General features: G+C 41.1%; 1 protein-coding gene across 1 annotated transcript in view; it reads right to left on the reverse strand.

Moving 5' to 3' along the window:
- Positions 1–1,155: 1,155 nt before the first annotated feature.
- The window catches only part of LOC111175572 (protein argonaute-4), a 45,458-nt gene continuing 31,727 nt past the window's right edge, over positions 1,156–14,886 (reverse strand). The window contains exons 15-18 of the mRNA XM_022575217.3: positions 14,679–14,813; positions 7,723–7,824; positions 7,269–7,468; positions 1,156–5,184 (exon numbers count right to left, since the gene is read on the reverse strand). Of these exons, the coding sequence (XP_022430925.2) occupies positions 5,076–5,184; positions 7,269–7,468; positions 7,723–7,824; positions 14,679–14,813 (546 nt within the window). The 3' untranslated portion in view covers positions 1,156–5,075. The remainder of the gene's footprint in view (positions 5,185–7,268; positions 7,469–7,722; positions 7,825–14,678; positions 14,814–14,886) is intronic.

The raw sequence follows: 14,886 nt of genomic DNA on the forward strand, positions 1-14,886 counted from the left end.
CATCTTTAAAACAGGGATACCACCGTCAACCTCAAAGGACTGTGGCTGTGATTAAAGATGTCAGTATAAAGTGACTGCATATATTAGGCACTCAGATGTTAACCTTGCTCCCTCCTCCTCCCCACCTTATGCCATATTAGAATGAATTCTTTGGAGAATTAAGCTGTTTTTTTTTTTTGCAGTACGCGGGCCTCTCACTATTGTGGCCTCTCCCGTTGCGGAGCATAGGCTCCAGACGCGCAGGCTCAGCAGCCATGGCTCACGGGCCCAGCCGCTCCGCGGCATGTGGGATCCTCCCGGACCGGGGCATGAACCCGCGTCCCCTACATCGGCAGGCGGACTCTCAACCACTGTGCCACCAGGGAAGCCCCTGGAGAATTAAGTTTTTACTCTTCTGTATTCCCAGCACCTAGGCAGAGCTTGGCATATATTGGGTTCATGATAAATGTTTGATAATAGACAAATATGGACAGGGGGATACTGTACTGATGGAAAAAACAATTACCTGTAGTAAAGTTGGCTGTATGTAGGACTTGCTCCTCTGGTAAACTATAAATTCCCTGAGTATAAGGGCCACATTGTGCAAATCTCTGCATTATACTTGCCATGACTTAACAAAAGGGCTTTGCTAGTAAGAATTAAAAGACTTGAGATTGGATAGTCCCAGGATGGGTGAATTTGGGCAGCTCTTCCTCTGAAGAAGTCAGTCTTATAAAGTACGTAGCTATACTGCCCTCTGAAGACTACGGATTTTTCTCAGAACATCACTGAAATAGATCTCCCTATTAAGAGCTATACCCAGAACTCTGCTGAAGCTTTAAGTTTTCACATGTGAAATGTTGCAAGAAGCTCTTCTAAATTTCCCAAATAACAATTTCTAAAAATAGGGAGACCCAGGAGTTAAAAACACAGTCTTCTCATTGTTCTTCTTTCGCAAATTTCTTATACTGAGGAAACTGTTTTTAAAAAGTAAGCATGGGGAATTCCACGGCGGCCCAGTGGTTAGGACTCTGTGCTTTCACTGCCGAAGGTGTGGGTTCAATTCCTGGTTGAGAAACAAAGATCCCACAAGCTGTGCGGTGTGGCCAAAAAAAGTAACCATGTGTATTGCTATTACAGTTTACGCTATATTTATTAGACAATTGACAAGAAAAACAATGTTTGGCACAAGAATGCCAATTTATTCTTTTATGGACACATGAACACAAAATATCCCTGCAGGCCAAAAAAAAATTGCAAAATTTAAACAACCATCATCTTATCTCAACTCGGGGATACCACCCCTCCCTTAATAGTTTAGAAAGTACCTCGTATTGCTAGAGACATACATCCAGTCCAAATTTAATAAAATACATTTTAGAACATTACAGGCCTAACAATATAGAAACAAAAATGACACCATTAGTCAAATGAACAAATGCAAACGTTTTTCAGCTACTAGACATAGAAAGAGCATGAATATGTCAATAGCAAGGGGTAAGAAAATGGTTAATCGATAACAAGCTCTTCCCTTTAATTTTACAAGGAAAAATCCTTGGAGTTGAAGCAGTATTGATACAATGCCCTCAGCCTCCACTTTCTTAAAATGAAAGCAGAGCTACCACCTTGCTATTGAGCAAGAAAATCTTACAGCACATCCACAAAGGGTTGCTAGGGTAGGGCGGAGAGGGTGAGCCTGGTTAAACAGTGGATTACCTTTTCCCACAGGAAGGGTAGGTAGCTGAGCCAGGTAGGTAAGCTCTGATATAGGCTGGGCACCAGATCCTAAAATACAGACCATATAGAATATGTCTGCTTGTAAATCATCACCTTTGGAAGCAGCAAATAGAATTTACAGTAAGAATGAATATGTTCTGCCTGCCCAGGCAGCTGGGCAGCTAGTTCACTCTACAGCTAACAACAACAACAAAACATAATTGTTCAACATTTGGATTTTCACCACTCTTTTAATGTCCCCGTGCCTTATCCCAAAATTGTTAACTCTTTAGCATTGCTACATTTAAATCTTTCACACTACATGACAGTGCCTGAACAGGCTGCATTTAAAAAAAACCAAACAGCCTACACCTACTTCTAGAGAATGCACACCTCCCATTGATTGACACATGCATAATGATTCAGTCAGTCCCAAGGGGTTAACGTGTTCAAATTGTCAAGCCGAATTAAAACTATGCATTCAGACCTGCTTGCAATAAGTATTGCTGCAACTCGGATTCTGCAGTAATTACCTCTTAAAGATTCACCGCTCAGCAAGTTTTTTCCAACAATCCTAATTCTTCTATATTTCTTTCCTTTTGTCCAAAACGGCAGCATTAAACCCTCAAAGGTACTGTTTTCCTATAAAAATAGGCCTCCCGGCTTTTCCTCCACCACTACACTGATTTGCCCCAGTGTACTAGGACTGACTGAGGTCTTACAAACTACAGTTCAAGGTCGAGTGTATAGCCCATCTGCAAGCACGTCAGGGCTTCCTGGCACTCCGCCTTGCTCCCTGCTCCATACATGCCAGGAGATGGTGAGAAGTGATGTTTCTTCTGTGCATTGTTAACAAGCAAGTCCGAGGCACTCAAGTGCAGATGGGGTGCCCACTGGCCAGCCAGCCAGCCACCAAGAGTTCTTCACATCCTGGACTCCAGCAAGTCATCCTTTTCCTAGAGGAAACTTCTGTTTTTCCTCCTCTTGTATCCAGGGTGGCCAAGCTGAAGGGTATTTTCTGTGCTCTCCCTGAACAAGTGTGAATAAAAAGCAGCAGCCAGCCCCTCACCAACGTGTCCTGATTTGTAGTGTCCAAGTGAGGTATTTGCAAAAAAGGAAAATCTTAAGAAATTAACATCTGCCATCTTCTTCACTCCTGCCTATGTTGTGCCTCAATTACAGAGCTTGCTTTCATCCCACTCTATGAAGAGAACAAGGACGTCTGCACTTGTATCTTAATGAGCTTTAGGACTCCATATACATTATAAAACTCTCAGAGACCAGTCTCAGCAAACACTGGTGGCGCCGCTGATCAACAGCACATGGAAATGTAAACTTTAATGTATTTACAAGCTTGTTTAAAAGACTGAAGAAAAACAGTGCTTTATATTGCTGGGATTTTGAGAAAGCTAGTTTAAGAGATTTGGACCAGCTAATGAGTTCAAGCAACATCCTTCACCATTAGATCCAGTGTTTCCCCCAGCAGCAGTTTCCAGACAGAGGTGGCAAAACCGTTTTACCACACTGCATCTATCTCTTCCCCCAGCACCTTCCTCAGCCATGTGGAGTGGCTCTGGGCCTTTTATCCCTCCTTTCAGCTCTCACTCCTGAGGTTCCAGGACAGAGAATTTGGGCTGTCAGTAAAATTTGGGCTGGGAAACACTGGCTGGAACTATCAAGACTCTATGTAACTGTTGTCCATTCACAAAGTATTATCTACACTAAATACAAAATACCTTTTCCCCCACATTTTAACTGATGCTTGCTTTAGATCAACTCCCTTTGTTTGGACAAGAAAGGAATCCTCTCTCCCTGTGAACGCAATCCAGAATCTATTAAGAAAAATCAACCTTTTCTATGCAGTTTTAGTTTAATAAAAGGAAGGAAACCCCACCAAATACATTTCAGGTTGAAAGAGAAGCAAAAAATTTCCATTACAAGCAATTGTGTGAGTAACCTTGATTCCCAGGGAATAAAGTTTTAAATGCTGGTACATTTTTGCAAGTTGCAGCATCACTCAAGGTACCTTAAGGACTGGCAAAGCCTATTCAATAAGGAAGCATCCTGGTTCTAGCTTAGTTTAAAACAAAGTGACAGGACACCAACTGTGACTATAAAACAGATAAAAAGAATTCTTTAAAAAGGCATGGAGGGCTTCCCTGGTAGCGCAGTGGTTGAGAGTCCACCTGCCGATGCAGGGGACGCGGGTTCACGCCCCGGTCTGGGAAGATCCCACATGCCGCGGAGCAGCTGGGCCCGTGAGCCATGGCCGCTGAGCCTGTGCGTCCGGAGCCTGTGCTCCGCAACGGGAGAGGCCACAACAGTGAGAGGCCCGCGTACCGCAAAAAAAAAAAAAAAAGGCATGGAAATATATGCCTTTTCTGACCAGTTTCAAAAATTGCCAGATTATGATCTATAAGAAATAGCTGATAAAAATCATACCGAAATCTCATCCAAAATACTACACTGTCAGGGGGAGGAAGAGGAGGGACTTTAAAAAATGTTTATTGCCAAAGTTAACTTGCTATGAGAAAAGTTAAAAAATCATTTAGATCTAACAAACCACACAGCAGCATAAAATGGGCATTTTTGAAAACTCTGAAAAATACTAAAAGCTAATTTTTTTCAAAGAGGGGGAAACATGAGTACTTTTTACCATGGCAGTGTTATCTGTCACCATGACATGCATCACATGTGTTACACATTCACAAAAGTCAACCTAATAAGAGAACTGCCTGTCTGAATCTGCAGCCAAATATAGTGCAATTGCCTGGCAGCCTGTACTTGCACCAGCACAAGTCTGTAGAGATCAATACATAAAGTAGTAAAACTAATAAAACTCTGTAAAACTTTCAAAAATTAATGCTCGTTAAAGGCATTTACAGTGGCGAAGTCAGAAATCTCCATTAAAAAGCCTACTGACCCACGCAATTAAATAGTTACACTGAACTGAAGTAGATTGGTTTTTCTCTCCCATTTATGCATATACCCCACTCGACGAATACAGAAAAAAGGAATAAGCTTCTCTTGTAAGACTAGAGGGATGCGGTGAACACCACAGCTAGCAAAATAGTCCATAGAAACCTTTCTCATAAAGTCCTTTAGAAAGTTCAGGCTGATTAGCCTTTGCATGATGAGGTAAAAATTCAGTCCAGTGCATCAGAAAAGATAATCAATGAGTATCTATTACTTTAAAAAAATGGCTCAATTTTGTTGATGCATCAGACAGTGCTGCGAAGTACAGATTCAGTGCAACTATTCTGAGTTGCTGGTAGAGGACCACCTGAAGTCAACTTGGCTCTCTCTAGAGGCAGTAGGCGTTTGAAACATTTTGAGCCTGCATGGGGTGCCAAACTGGTTGAGTTCTTTTTCTGAGACTCTCAGGCAAAATACATCGTGTGCTGGGTATCATGGTGGATCTGCACAGCTTTAGCCAAGGCCTGAGGATCTCGGCCATTGCTCTGTCCTGACACGTGACTGCCTTCCGCACTGTAAAGAAAAGAAAGCAAAAAAAACAAGAGTAACAAAAGACCACTTCAAACTCCACATGTTTCAAGTAGCATGAATAGTACTAGATTCAAGATCTTGGGCTCAAGGTGTGGCTCCTTAAATAATTTGTAACGTCTCTCTAAACATCAGTTTGCTCAACTGAAAATGCAATACAACTTATTTAATGGGCTGCTGCAATTAATTAGAATAATGTCTGCAAAGACCCAAATCTTCAACAGTGCCTACACAAGGACTTCCATGTGTCTGCTATGTCTGGTTAACGTCTACTTGTCCTTTAGGCTTCAGTCAAATGTCATTTCCCCCAAAGAAATCTTCCCTGATTCTGAAGTTCAGGTCAGAGCCACCTGGAATATACTTTCTCAGAATCCTCTACATTTATTTTATTTGAAAGATTATTATTTGGATAATTATTTATTTCCCTTACTGGGATGTAACCTCCAAGAAAGCAGCAACTTTGTCTGTCTTACTCACCACTAAATCCCTAGTGCCTGCCACATAGCATTGCCTCAATAACCATTTGTTGAATGGATGAATGAATGAATGAATGAATGTGCTCACCACAGTGCTGGAACATAACAGATACTCAGCAAATGTTACTATGCCACCAGCCTTTCTTGTCTTCCCCTCACTAGCTATATGACCCTGGACAAGTTAACAACTCCTCTGAACTTGATCTTTTAGGGTAACAGTAACAACTTCGGAATATACCTTTTAAGGGCACCATGTGATAAAAGGCTTAGTAAATGGGAAATCACCATCCCTCTTCTGACTTCTCTGCTTAAATTATTATTACCCTTATCATCTAGGCTCAAAATCTTAGTCATTTTTTACTTCATCCCCTTCTCTGTCACTCACATCCAATTAACTGTTGAGTAATGTCTATTTTATCCCAGGATTAGCCTTTTACGTTAAACAAAGGTAATCTTGCTCTAACATATTCTTCCAGCTTCATGCCTGCTATTCCCCTTTCAAATGCTCCAACCAAAGAAAACTTGCTATTGTTCAAACATGTCACTTGTCTTCTCTTCTTCGTGTCCATTATTCCCTCTGCCTGGAAAATTCTTTTCTCTTCTTTGTAGAGCCAAATCCTACCCATCCAGCTATGAAATCTCTAACAGACTTTCCTCTGATGTCCAATTGCACTTTCATCTATACTGCTATGGGCTAATTGTCAGTTTTATGTTTGCCTGTATTGTATCCCATACTGAAGCATAAAATCCCAGGAAACATGTCTTCCTCAACTTACAGTTTTTAGTACCTAGTACAGTGTTGGGCACACAGGCAATACCTAGTAAATGTGTTGAATGAATATGTATATTACAGAATGGAAGGTACAAAGCCACAGCTGGGCATTTTCCATCATAGCGTACTTTCAACCCGTACAGAAATAGACTTGCAGTGGAATGTCTACTATTTAGCAGCTGAATTCGGACTTGGGGAAGAGCCCAGAAACTGCTATACTTCACAGACGGTCATTTGGAAAAAAAAATTTAATGCAGAAAGCTTGTTTAGTTATTTAATAGTAGCTCAATAACAGGTCAATATGTCTGATTCTCCTGAGATCCTTATTTGGGGGTGAGAATGGTCTGGTACCCTACCTGTTCCCGACACAAACCCAGGTTCCCTCTGATACATCCTCCAAGATTGTACTGAAAGTAAAGTGAACTGGTCAGGACTTCCCCCTTGCATGAAGTGGAATCCACAGGCCTGTGACTGCTCTGACTGGAGCCAGGGCACTGGGCTGGACATCTTTTGAGGCTGCTTAGGACCTGAGCAGAACTGAAATGCATTTAGCTCTATGGGAAATCCACAGGCAGTTTCAAATGAGACTGCTTTTTGGGGCAGACTTTAGACACATCATACAAGTACGAACAAGCCTGGGCAATTTTTGGACCAAAAGTCACATTATCAGCTCTTAAAGGCACATGCAATTTTATCTGCTCCTTGAAATGTAAACCCTAAAAGGAAGTTTAACTCTTCCTAAAGGTTTTCTATAGTAGCTCATTTTTTTTTAATATGCTGCTAACACAGACAGAAAGATTTTATTTGCCTGAGAAACTTGCCTGTCATGATCTTTATCCACCAGATGATACCTTGCTCTGAATGCTACAAGGCGGGCATAATAGGCAGGGGCTGGAATAGAGACTGAGCGTGTGCACCGCACATAGGTATGACATAGCTGGTAAGTTAGTAACTGGAGCTCATCTGCGGTGAAGCAGTTGTCATCCCACAAGACCTGGTAATGTGAAGGACGGCTGGTTCCCTGGAGAAAGAGTTTTATGATTAATGTCTCTGACATGGGTTGACGACCTGAGAGAATTGAAACCTACTTAAATTCAGAAATATTCCTGCCTAGCACACCTACAAGCAGATACCTAGACCAAAAGATAACAGTTCTAGGATACAAGCATTAACAAAGTTATGTACAGTGTTTAATAACAAGTCTACTCAAGCTAGTTGCTGAATTTGCAAACACCTCCCTATCAAATCAAAGACCTGGACTAGCTTCCAAATTACCTGAATTCCTGCATGACTACAGAGGTAAAAGTCAAACTCAGATGGATGTGTGATGGTGCTATCCACGGTAGTGCCTGCTGGTACATTGCCACTTTTCCCCACCTTAAAAAAAAAAAAAAAAAAAAGTGTCATTAGTCATCAAAGTGCTAAATTGAGCTCAAGCCATTAGTAACAAGTTAGTATACTGCTCTTAAGGGAACTCTTGAAAATCAGTTTAATTCAAGATGTTGAATTTTCTGTAACTTTCCGTTAGCCCAACTATTTCAACCTTATTTTCTCAAATATACCCCACTGCTTCTCTAAGGGAATCCAGACAAAGAATTATTTTACCTGTGGCTTTGGGCTACATTATTGTCATCTATTTTACAGATAACACTTCGGTGTGTTCACAGAGGGGGGAAAAAAAGACATTTAAGATGGATAAGCTTCCTGAGGGGGAAAAAAAATCAGTTTTATTCCTTATTTGGAGTGAAAAAAAAAAACAACCTACAACTTTCAGTAAAAGTTAAGATGAAGGGGCTTCCCTGGTGGCGCAGTGGTTGAGAGTCCGCCTGCCGATGCAGGGGACACGGGTTCGTGCCCCGGTCCGGGAGGATCCCACATGCTGCGGAGCGGCTGGGCCCGTGAGCCATGGCCGCTGAGCCTGCGCGTCCGCAACGGGAGAGGCCACAACAGTGAGAGGCCCGCATACCACAAAAAAAAAAAAAAAAAAAAAGTTAAGATGAAGGAATCTGTGAACTGGTTCACCAGGTTCAACAAAATTAATACTTTTACAGGATTAATAAAAGAATTCACTGGCACATGTATTGTCAGGAAGAGTGCATTGAAATGAGAATTAGGAAAGCCACAGTTTCTGTTCTAAGCCCAGCCTTGTAACTACATACCTTGAACAAAGCCTCAATCTAATCATCCATAAAATTAGGTGATGATCTCTGATACTTTTAAAATTCTAAAGTTCTTCTATAGCCAAATCCTAAAATCAAACTTCTAGAAAAGCAGAGAGGAGAACTTCAAGGAAAGGAATTAAACCTTGCTATTTGGTCAGTTTTCATCCACTTCTGCTGTACACATGGGTTCCACACGAGGTAGTACATTTAGCATATTGGCACAAATTTGATGGGAATTTATTTGGCTCCATTCTAACTATTGTTAACTTCAGCTGAAGATCATGCCCCAATGCATATAATAACAACATACATGAGTATAGAAAAGTCTCATTCCATGAAATTCATATGTGACCTGGGGTACTTAGCTGGACAAGAGGAAATGTAACTGAGCTACAATCATTCTAGTATTGTTTCCCAAAGTGTATGCTTTAGAAATATTAGTTCTGCAGGATGTGTTTAGGTGTTTTATGGTCAAATAAATTTGAGTGATATGGGGTTAAACCACAGTTGAAAGGTTTTTCTATTGTATGACTTCTCAGAACCTTTATCTGGTAATGTATAATCTTTAAGAGGGAGATGGAGTATACAGCATTTCCCAAACTTATTTGACCATAGAATCCCTTTTTAAAAATCTCTTGAAATCTACAGATGAGAACCTAAAGAGGTGCTGCCCTGGGGAAAAGGGGGTCCAGGCATGTTCATTTCAATAATTACTGCTTGAGCACCATGTGCAAGGCTCTGCAACAGATGTTGGGGATGAGAGACAGAGTCACAGAGAGAACTAAAGAACCTGCCCTCCTGCTCTTCATGAAAGTCACAGGCAATGCACTGCAATGCAATGTAATAAGGGCCTTATGGAAGGCACTGGGAAAAGCTGGTGGGAGGAAATGGTTGAGCCATGCCTTATAGGATAAGTACAGGTTGGATGGAGGGGATAGAATGAAAATGGAAACATTCCAATACCCCTTGCAGTCAGGAATGGATAAACAAACTGTGGTTCATCTACATCACAAAATACTACTCAGCAATAGAAAAGGAACAAACTACTGATACACACAATAACGTGGATGAATCTCAAATGCATTATGCTAAGTAAAAGAAGCCAGACCAAAGGCTATGACTTCTTTTCATATGACATACTGGGAGAAACAAAACTGTAGGGACGGAATATACATCAGCGGTTGTCAGGGGCTGTAGGTAAGGGAAAGGGTTGACTACAAAAGGGCATAAGAGAGTTTTTATGTGTGACAGAATCATTCTAAATATTAAGGTGGTAGTTTTACACAACTGTATGCATTTGTCAAGACATGCAGAACAGTGTGCACTAAAAATAGTGAATTTTACTGGGTCTATATTATATCTTATTATAAAAATAATGGGGAAAAAAAGGTGGGATGGATGTGGTCATTCCAGGGATAAAAATACACAATGTATATGGGAAATGGAAATAGTCACATTGCTAATGGAAGGTGTATGGGGGCATGGTGAAAGATCAAACTAAATGTGCTTTGGCTACCGTGGGAAAACACTGAGCACCATAAGGAAGCATCTGGTAGGCAACAGGGGTAACATGAAGATTTTTGAGCAGTGGAGTGGCAGGATAAGATCTGTATTTTAAAAACCTAGCCCTCAGAATGGCCATCATCAAAAAATCTAGAAACAATAAATGCTGGAGAGGGTGTGGAGAAAAGGGAACACTCTTGCACTGCTGGTGGGAATGTGAATTGATACAGCCACTGTGGAGAACAGTATGGAGGTTCCTTAAAAAACTACAAATAGAACTACCATACGACCCAGGAATCCCACTACTGGGCATATACCCTGAGAAAACCATAATTCAAAAAGACACATGCACCCCAATGTTCATTGCAGCACTATTTACAATAGCCCGGAGATGGAAACAATGTAAGTGTCCATCATCGGATGAATGGATAAAGAAGATGTGGCACATATATACAATGGAATATTACTCAGCCATAAAAAGAAACAAAATTGAGCTATTTGTAATATGGTGGATAGACCTAGAGTCTGTCATACAGAGTGAAGTAATCAGAAAGAGAAAGACAAATACCGTATGCTAACACATATATATGGAATTTAAGAAAAAAAAATGTCATGAAGAACCTAGGGGTAAGACAGGAATAAAGACACAGACCTACTAGAGAATGGACTTGAGGATATGGGGAGGGGGAAGGGTAAGCTGTGACAAAGCGAGAGAGAGGCATGGACATATATACACTACCAAACGTAAGGTAGATAGCTAGTGGGAAGCAGCTGCATAGCACAGGGAGATCAGCTCGGTGCTTTGTGACCGCCTGGAGGGGTGGGATAGGAAGGGTAGGAGGGAGGGAGACACAAGAGGGAAAAAAAAAAAAAAAAGAAAGATCTAATTTAAAACAAACAAACAAACAAACAAAAAAAACCTAGCCCTGACAGTAGGTGGAGGATGCATTTGTGAAGGAGGAATGGACACAGGGAGAGTGCTAGGAGTCTCCTGCAATACTGAAGAGTTCTGCCTAGGGCAGATGGAACACACAAGAGGAAGAGTTGAGCCAAGAGATTTCAGGGCAGAACACAGAGAATTGTTTGACCCACTGAACATGGGAAGTGGGGACAGGAAGGGAGGAGAAGAATTTAAAGACAACTCCAAAGTTTCTCACTTGGCTGACTAATATATAGTGATGCCAAGCAATAGAAGAATAGTAAATTTGGGGGAGGAATAGCTTTTAGATGAGGATAAAACAATAAGGAGAAGGTTTAGATGTGCTTTGCTTGAAATGCCTGTGGTAGATTGTATCACTGGTGCCAAATATTCCCATGCCCCTCCCTGGGGGAGGATTATACATCCCTACCCAATTAACTCAGAAGTGGCCATGTAACTTCCTTTGGCTAATAAAATGTGATGTGAAATGTGCTACTTCTGGGCAGAAGCTTTAACAGCCAGCATATGGCTTGTCATGTATCTTTTTCCCCTCTACTACAATGACTGGTGAAGTTCCAGACAGATGCTTCTTCTCTGTCAGCCTAGGTTCCAAAGGGAGGACAGTGAGGTCCCAGCCGTAGCAGTGCCACAATGAATGTGTAATGTGAACAAGAAATAAATCTTAGCAAGCCACTAAGACTTTGGAGTCTTTTGTTACCACAGCACAGCCTAGCCTATCTTGCCTGATACAATGCCTACAGAGCATCTAAGTAAACTGGTAGACAGTTAGAAGTGCAGATCAGGAGCTGCATAGAAAATCTGGGGCTGGAAATACAGATTTAGGAATCTATAAGCAAGTAAGTGAATCTGGAAAAGTAGGTGAGACTAAGGGAGTTGAAATTGAGAAGAGAAGAGAGAAATATGAAATGCCAGGAAGCATCAATGTTTAATGGACAGAGGAAGAAGAGGAGTCAAAGAAAGCCTAATTACAGAGGTAGGTAGTGAGCCTGGAAAATCATATTGCTAAGGCCAAAGAAAGCAAACATCCATAAGTGCTTCAAAGAGGTCAGTGTGGAAATTTGACAAGATATCGCTGGATTCAAAATGAGCAAGTCATTGAGAGAACGACATCAGTGGAGTCAGTGAAATAAAAGTCAGGCAACAGAGAACTGAAGTATTATGTGAGAAGATACAAAAAGAAAATCAAGTCTTTTTTTCCTATAAGTTTGGTCATGAAAGGGAGGAAAGAAAAAATGGCAGGTAGATTGAGGGAGAAGGGAAGTTTTGAGGAAGACTGAGGAAGAGTTGAGAAACTTTAAAAGGTGAGGAGAGGGAAGCAACGGCATGGGGAAAACTGAAATTTTGAAAAAAAAAAGGATAATTGATGAAGTGAGGCTCTAAAGAAGGCAGAAAGCATTAAAAACAAAAGCATAGGTGGAGGGAAAGAAAGCATAGGTGGAGAGATTAGCCTCTGAGATTCAAGGAAGAAAATAAGAAAACACAGATTTAGCTAAATTTGAAAGTAAAGGGGAGGAAGCTGAGAAAATTCATGCCTTCTCTATTTTGTTTTCTGGAGGAAACAGAAGGTTATTCTATTGTTGGCAATGTAAATTGTTGGCAACGAATGCTTCATGGATGGGGTTGGGGACTTGAGAAGAGTATAAAGGTTTAGAACAGATGTTATGGGGAATACGATAAATGAAAAGAAATTGCAGCATCAAAGGCCTGGATGAGATTTGCTGTCAAGAACTTGTATTATGGTTCATTATTAAATAAATGACTTTTTTCCTCAGCAACGTCAATCAGCCTAAGACTAGCAGCAAAAGAAATGGGCAAGTACACTAATTCAGAGTTGGAGACTGGCAAGAGGCATGTTTAGAGAACTGAAGATGCTGGTGTCAGGGGTGCAAAGTAGACCAAGGATTGGGACTGTCAATCTTCAAAGGTCAGGAGTGACACTGGATGGTCAAGAACAAAGCTATGAGATAGCTTGGGGGTTTAGAAAGAGAGTCCAGGTCCTAAAGTTACATGAATAGCAAGTCAACAGCGGGATGGAGTGTGACTATGCAGTTAAGGAGGGGATGGCAGGATGTTTTGTGCCCAGAGCTCGGTTAAGAGCTCAGAGAATTTGAATTAGCAGAATTTAAGAAGTATTACCAAGTCAGAGTTTGGCAATTTGGAAGACAGTATTTTGAATCTGAGCTGATTGGTGGACCTGTGGCCCAAGGGTAAAACCTTAGTTCTCTAATGATTCAGAAAACAAGAAGAAACAGCTCAGCCTTGGATTAGAGACAGAAACTCTAATGTGGGAGCATGTGGGACTTCCCTGGTGGTGCAGTGGTTAAGAATCTGCCTGCCAATGCAGGGGACACAGGTTTGAGCCCTAGTCCAGGAAGATCCCACTTGCTGCGGAGCAACTAAGCCTGTGCGCAACAACTACTGAAGTCCGCGCACCTATACCTCGTGTTCTGCAACAAGAGAAGCCACTGCAATGAGAAGCCCGCGCACTGCCACGAAGAGTAGCCCCCGCTCACCGCAACTAGAGAAAGCCCGCGTGCAGCAACAAAGACCCAACGCAGCCAAAAAGTAATTAATTAATTAATTAAAAAGAAAAATCTAATCCTTAAAAAAATAAACTAAGCGTGTACTAGAAAACAGTGGGAGTGACCCACAAGACGACAAGATCAGGAAACAGAAAGAACTGGTCTCTCTGGGAGTGGATCAGGGAGGGCCTGAAAAAGTTGAAGTAATGTCATAGAAAAGATCATAGAAGTAAAGTCATCCAACACTGTGTACCTAAAATTTACCTAGTTTACACATTAATATCAGATTATAAAAAGGTTACACAAAATGCCTTTTATCAAATGCTGGAAATTGTACCCAAAATTAACATTCATTTACTAAGTTAATCCTTAACAACAACCTTGTGAAATAGGTATTGTTCTTACCACACTTTACAGTTAGAACATTATGGCTTAGAGAAGTTAACCTGCCCATGGTTAGTAAACGTGACATCACAGGCATTCAAAGTATGTACCCTAAGAATCCCCTGCACTGATGTAAAATCATTTGGAAGAGAAATTTTCTTTATACCCTAGAACCATGCCTTAGGCGCTGGTAGCAAAAAATAGCAAATGGCAATAAAGTCCAAGCAGTAAACCTTCCCTTTGGAGGTTTCCTGTATCACCATAGTGTACATAGCTTTTTTTAACTTCTCCCTCTAAAAACTCTAGAAACCCGTATTGCTGTCACATAAGAGAAATATTCAGTCTTGAAACCTGTATCATTCAAAATTGCTCATCTAAGCTCAATTGGAGTTAGCATGCTTATTAAATTATTATTAGGCACTTCTGCTTTTAAAAAAAAAAAACTATATGTATGCCTACTCAAAAACACATTCACAGGACTTCCCTGGTGGTCCAGTCAGTAAGACTCTGCGCTCCCAATGCAGGGGGGCTGGGTTCAATCCCTGGACAGTGAACTAGATCCTGCATGCATGTGCAACTAAGAGTTTGCATGCTGCAATGAAGATCCTGCATGCCGCAACAAAGACCCAGCACAGCCAAAATAAATAAATAAATATTTTAAAAAAACCGAAAACATAGTCACTTGCATCAGATAATAAAGCTTATCCTATGTGTTCTTACCCTCTCTGTTTTATCTGCACAGAAGAGTCGTGTGTGATGTCTTTTCTGCACCACAATATAGGTTATTCCTGGCCGGTAATCTTCTTCCAAACTAATACATGCCTTTCGAATTGCTATTAGTTCTGGCCAAGCTACCTAGGAGTTAGAAATAAAATGATGTATAATTGAGAACTTGCCAATCTCTCAGGCATCTCTCAGATCTGATTTA

The sequence above is a fragment of the Delphinapterus leucas genome, chromosome 1, assembly GCF_059928025.1.
Source record: "Delphinapterus leucas isolate spDelLeu-1000000601 "Yukka" chromosome 1, BTC_Dleu_Yukka2, whole genome shotgun sequence".
In the NCBI taxonomy this organism is placed as follows: Eukaryota; Metazoa; Chordata; class Mammalia; order Artiodactyla; family Monodontidae; genus Delphinapterus; species Delphinapterus leucas.